The sequence below is a fragment of the Hibiscus syriacus genome, unplaced genomic scaffold (assembly GCF_006381635.1).
Source record: "Hibiscus syriacus cultivar Baekdansim isolate YM2019G1 unplaced genomic scaffold, ASM638163v2 tig00110833_pilon, whole genome shotgun sequence".
In the NCBI taxonomy this organism is placed as follows: domain Eukaryota; kingdom Viridiplantae; phylum Streptophyta; class Magnoliopsida; order Malvales; family Malvaceae; genus Hibiscus; species Hibiscus syriacus.
The window spans coordinates 1,505,201-1,510,963 of NW_024062884.1; the positions used below are offsets into that span (position 1 = coordinate 1,505,201).

Sequence of the window (5,763 nt, forward strand, 5' to 3'; positions counted from 1 at the left end):
ATCTAATTTAATGTCAAGAATTAGAGGATTTCGATTGAATGCAATCTAAAATTAATTTTTCATAATATTTTTTTATTGGTAATTGAAAATGTTATATTCTTCCTAATATTTTCGGTTCAACAAAAAATGATAGAAAAAAGTTTTTGTTAGAATTTAAAAAAAAAATAACATTTTAGATTACAATAAGCCGAAAATGTTATAAATTTTATATTATTCAGTTAGGTTTGCCATGTATCGATTTTGGATTAAATTGAATGATCCATTGTTATGAAATGTCACATTAATTAGTTGCAGAAGCAAAACTGTCAATCATCTTATGGTGCTGTGGCTTTTACAGAAATTGAATAAGAACAAAGTTATGTAAAGCTACATGAAACCAAAAATTTCACATTGATGACTGCCATGAATAATTTTACATTCCAGGCGTAGGTTCTCGAATTCGAAGCGTCTTTCGTTTGGGCAGTGATCCTCTTACAAGACTTTAGCAACTTTCTATCCAGCAAGGACCAGATGCAAAAAACCACACAAAAAGAAGTGCAAAAAAGATAGACTAGTTATTGCGATTCGGTTCTTACCAACTTCAACAGTGTTCGCTGCAGACTGCATACTCATAGCTGGTCCATCGGTTAACGACGAGAGTATGTTTGTTCTCCATCTGAAAATCAATGACAAACAAAACAATGAGACATGGTTTACTTTGCATGCACAAGAAGAGCAATGGCATAACTAGAAAGCAAAAGATTTCGTGCATTCCGACTAGGTCATCATACAGTCTACGAATTCTGGATCAAAACCAAGCTGTGCATGTCCAGGCTTACATTCTTCATTCAATTACATGCGGAAGAAATGCAATAGATCACTAGATGATTAACAGGAAAAAAATGTGTAATAAGATGAGTCGTAGTACAGAGTATCTGCAGCATACAGAAGAAATGCAATAGATCATTATGTCTACATATATTGGTTACCACTTTCACCATCAGATGCATCGGCAAGCCTCGCAATAGCATCAATGAGTGCTTGTTCATGTTCCTGCGTTACATAAGATGGTTAAGTTTTGTAGTTCCAAGCAATGGAAGGAAAAATATTTCAAGTTACTTACTTTCAGCATCTTCTTTGCCTTCTCAAGCTCATGAGGATCGGGATGAGTAGCGTGGAAGACCTTCTCCACCTGTTAAGGAGTCGAATCAAATTAGAAAACAACATATATGTTACAGTATCAGTTGAGCTGGTTCTTCATAATTACCTCCTTTACTAAAGCTTCCGTGTTTAACAACTCGACATCATCATAAAGTTTCTTTGTAATACCATTCTGTGACGGAAAATATTCTTTTCTGTATAGGCCCTTCACTGAACCTATGTCTCTTCCAGATACTGGAGCAGAAGCACCGTGACTGAAGGATTTCTTAGCTCCATGGAAACCATGGCGCCCTCGATAAAATATGCCTACGTCCTCGCCGTCCCATCTGATGTCATTCGGAGATATCTGTAAAATCATTAGGAGTTCAATCTTGTTCCCAATAAAATGTATGTGGAAAACTATCCGTGCTATGATGAAGCAGTAGAACCATTACCAGCTTTAAATAATCAAAATCACCTCTTCTTAAATGATGCCAAATTAAAACAAATACCAATGCACTTCAAATCTTTAAATAATAAACAATAAGAAGATCACTATCATAAATCTGCCTTTTTGGTCTTCCTGGTATACCTTAGATTAAAAAATATGGTAAATCAAGAGAGTGAAAGAATGTGATATGAAAAGCACCAAGGAAACATAGCTGCATAAAGGAGAATCAGGCATTGATGCCTGCAGGAATCGCAACAGAAATATAAAAATCGTACACGAAATCACTAAACAAATGCACGGTCAAGATGGCTAGAAAAATAACACCGGGACCATTTCAATCTTTGGGTTCTCTTTGATTGACCGTGTCAATCTTATATTTGCTTGCTTTCAGAAATACCTTTTTATTACAAGGTCAATAGAGTATAACTTCATAAGGATTCAAATCTCTTCCCCCAGACCAACAAACTTCAGCTCAAAGAATACTTGGTCTTTATTTAAGTTTAGCAACAGTATTGGTAATACTTATCGTACTACACAAAATAGAATCAAGAGCAATACATATAGTATCTATATAAACTAGCAAAGTCATATTCGTCTACGCACTCTAAATTTTCTGCTGCAAAAAGTAATGACTAGCACACATAAGTGACAAACTTCATAATAAAAAATCATCTTCTTTACCTCTTTGAGATCAACCCATTCCCAAGTCTCATTTTCCGTATTTATATCATAAACCAGAGCATGTCGACCCTGTAAAATAATGATAACATATACCAACGATGCTTTAGCAACAACACAATTAATAGAAACAGTTCTATAAGGCCTTTTACAACTGCTACAATATAATAAACTGTATTGCATAAAGAACAACCTTTTTGAATTTTCCTAAGATACTGTGAATTGAAGGAAAAAAATAATGTTGATACTTCATCCTAGCTCAAAATATTAACAGATTGCAGATAGGTTAGCAAAACAGAGACAGATAATATAGTTGCAACATTGAGAAATAAAAAGGCACCGTATAAATCTTTTGATTTGCATGTCAACAAAAGGTGCATATAGATTAGCTAAACTAAGACAAACAAAATAGTTGCAACATTGGGAGATGATAAGTCAACAAAATATTTTGATTTACAAATCATGTAATGGCATAAACAGGTAGACAAGGTGCAGCTCTGACTAAATCTTAGGTTTCATGCATATGCTTTTATAGTTCCGTGTTTTTTAAATTTTCATCGTCAACTAAAAGCTCCAGCTTAATATAAGTCTCAGCGAGAAACAGAAGATGTTTTCATATATATTGAACATACCTCAGAGAGATTGTAATCAGTGATTACAGCCTCATAGAAATGGTTGTCTTCAGGCCATCTTGTCCAAACTTTCCTTCCAATTAAGGGATCAAAAGTTGCTCCTTCACCATGCTCATTGGCTGAAAGGCCAGCAACAGCACCACGGTGATTGAATTGCCTATTTCCAGCAGAAACTGCAGTGGGGTAATGCATAGGCCTTGCCATGGATAAGCCAGGCAATGACTGACCTTGCAGGGGAAAACTTTGAGTGAATCAAATTCATATTTGCATTTCTAACATGAAAAGAAGATCACTGCTTCATGCATTTGGTCCCTGTTCCTAAAGCAGCTTCGCTAGCTAGCATACAGAGAAGAAAGCTTAATACAAAGAACTACTAGGAATGACCAATGAGAGTTCTAAACCAGAAATAGTAAGAGATATACCGACTGAGATGTCTTCTGTTTCTTGCGAGATGCCGAAACAGTTGAACTAGGTAAAACATTGTGGAAAGAATGAGATGCACTAAGTCTTGCAGGTTGACTCCCACCAGCTTGTCTCCAGTCACTGCTAGCAACGCCCGTTCATAACTCGTTAAACAGAATAAGATATGATACAGCCATTGAATCTGTACCCACTAAATTCAGGCTAATTTGTGAAGCATTCGAACCTTATCCTTCTGATGATATCATCAGAGTTAACCTTGGTCAGAAGCTCTCTATGCTCATCATCCGACAACCTCAGTTCTTTCCTAAGTTCAGTTATCAGGCCTTCCTTTTCCTAAAGATACCAGCATATGCCACAGGACGCACATCAATCACATGAATAGATAAGAAATCCTACGAAAACCAGTAAGTGCAGAAAAAGAGAAGTAAATACCCAAGAAATGGCATCGGATTGAGCTTTAAAAGCACGCAGAACAGCACAATATGCCTCTTGCTCAAGTAGATGTATTTGGGTCTCCTTGTCAGAATGCATCCTAGAATATGAAGCAGAACCTACGATAGATCTTCCATTTCCAGCAATATTACCCCTTATTGAAACTCCAGTTTGATGGGATGGAGGTAGATCATCATCGGTGCCTGTAGTCATTTCAGATAAAGACATGCATGATTATGCTGCATACACATCCAGGGTCAATAACTTGTCTTTAAATGATCTAGTTTGTAAAGTTTAAAAGAACGATCATAAGGAAGTACGATCTAACAAATACAGGTAAAAAAGTCAGAAATTATCGGATCCAGAATGATTCCTCTTGCATACTATCGTAAAAGAAAATCAATATATCCATAGAAACTAGGGTTGAGTAAAACTCGACTCAGCTCTATCGAATGCTCACCCCTAATAGAAACCCCCAACATTTACTAGGTTGGCATGTCAAGTTAAGGGGACTATACAAAATATGGTCAAATTAGAAGGCAATGTGAATCTAATTGTGGTGACTATAGCTGGTCTTGAAGGGAACCAGATCCAAAGCTAACCATGCAAAACCTAGTGGGTAATTCAAACAATCAACATGGAAAATCTATCAGTACGGCTACCATGAACCAAGGATGAACCAAGGGGTGCTGGTGGTTATTTGAAATTCCCTTGTTATTTAGTTAGTTTCTTTGTATTTGCTACTGATAATCTAATTTCACACCCCCTAAATTTCTAATATAAGTTGCCGCTTGCATTATTCTAACAACAACATAGGGTAACTAAAAACTCTAGCATATTGTGTACGAATAATTGAGTGATGAAAAGGAAAAAAACAATCAAAAGTTTTCATATCATCAATTTCTATATCTATGAATCCCAATTAGAATTCAAATAAAACCTAAAAGCTGGAAACAAACAATGCCCATAAAGTAAAAGCACGCGACGGCATTTCCCTGATAGAATTGAACAAGAGGTCAATGGCCCCAATTAAACCCTCATTTCTCATAATTACATCCACCCATACCCCAAAACCCAAATGCAACCACTACCCAATTTTCGAATTCGAAATATGAGAGAGAGAGAGAGAGAGAGAGAGAAGGAGAAGAAACCTAGAAACGCCAACATTGTTCAATACAACAATATGGCATTAATACATCCAACATACCACTACTATCGCAAACTTCATAGTCCATACCGAGAAAATATATAGAAAAAGAAACGAAGCAGCAAAAGATGTCTCGTTCGTTGAAGGAAAGAACCACCCCGAAAAACAAACCCTAAATCAGAGAAGAAGCTGCTGAAGGATGCAATCCAATGCAAATGGAAGTTGAAGTAGAGAGAATCAGAGAAAGTAGGAAGGCTCTTTTGTTTATGATTTCGGAAAGAGATTTGATTGGGACTTTATAGAGAGAGAGGAGGGAGGGATTTTTGGACTTGAAAATTAACACTTCTCACGGCCTTTCGAAGGAAAACAAAAGGTAAATTCTGCTTTAGTACTTAAATTAACAATTTTTATTTATTTTAGTATTTAAATTTTTAATATTTTTAAAAATTATGCTTAAGTTTAGTTTTTATTTCATTTTAGTATCTTATCGTTAAAAAATTTAGTTTAGTTTTATTTTAGTACCCGTTAAAAAATTTAACGTTATTTTTTAAAAAACTGAAAAGTTTAGGTACTAAAATGGACCCAAACTGATAATTTAAATACTAAATATGTTAAATTTTTAATGGCAGTTACTAAATTGAAATAAAAACTAAACGTTACATACAGTTTTTAAAAAAAATTAGATACTAAAATAAATCAAAATTGATAGTTTAAATATTAAATGCATAGTTTACCCAAGAATATTTTTGCTTTGCTGGTTATGGTCGTATTTTATGTTCGATTCCCCCCCCCCAACCCATAATTCCGGTCCAGTTCGGACATGTCTCAGGTCCAAAATCTTCGTATTAGTGATTCAGTTTTGTCTTTGAGGGGTTTTATTA

At 35.3% G+C, this 5,763-nt stretch overlaps 1 protein-coding gene across 2 annotated transcripts; it reads right to left on the reverse strand.

Moving 5' to 3' along the window:
• Window positions 1–348: 348 nt before the first annotated feature.
• LOC120143063 (protein EMSY-LIKE 1-like) lies at window positions 349–5,157 on the reverse strand. 2 transcript variants are annotated; one of them, XM_039157486.1, is made up of 10 exons: window positions 4,973–5,157; window positions 3,736–3,938; window positions 3,527–3,636; window positions 3,303–3,423; window positions 2,881–3,102; window positions 2,252–2,320; window positions 1,247–1,486; window positions 1,103–1,171; window positions 969–1,032; window positions 349–655 (listed from the first exon to the last, which is right to left on the reverse strand). In XM_039157486.1, the coding sequence occupies exons 2-10, from the start codon at window positions 3,832–3,834 to the stop codon at window positions 627–629; spliced, it is 1,023 nt and encodes a 340-aa protein (XP_039013417.1). In that variant the 5' UTR covers window positions 3,835–3,938; window positions 4,973–5,157; the 3' UTR covers window positions 349–626. The 2 variants fall into 2 exon arrangements, with proteins under 2 accessions (XP_039013417.1, XP_039013416.1); XM_039157485.1 differs by having other exon boundaries at window positions 4,943–5,157.
• Between the last annotated feature and the right edge of the window lie 606 nt (window positions 5,158–5,763).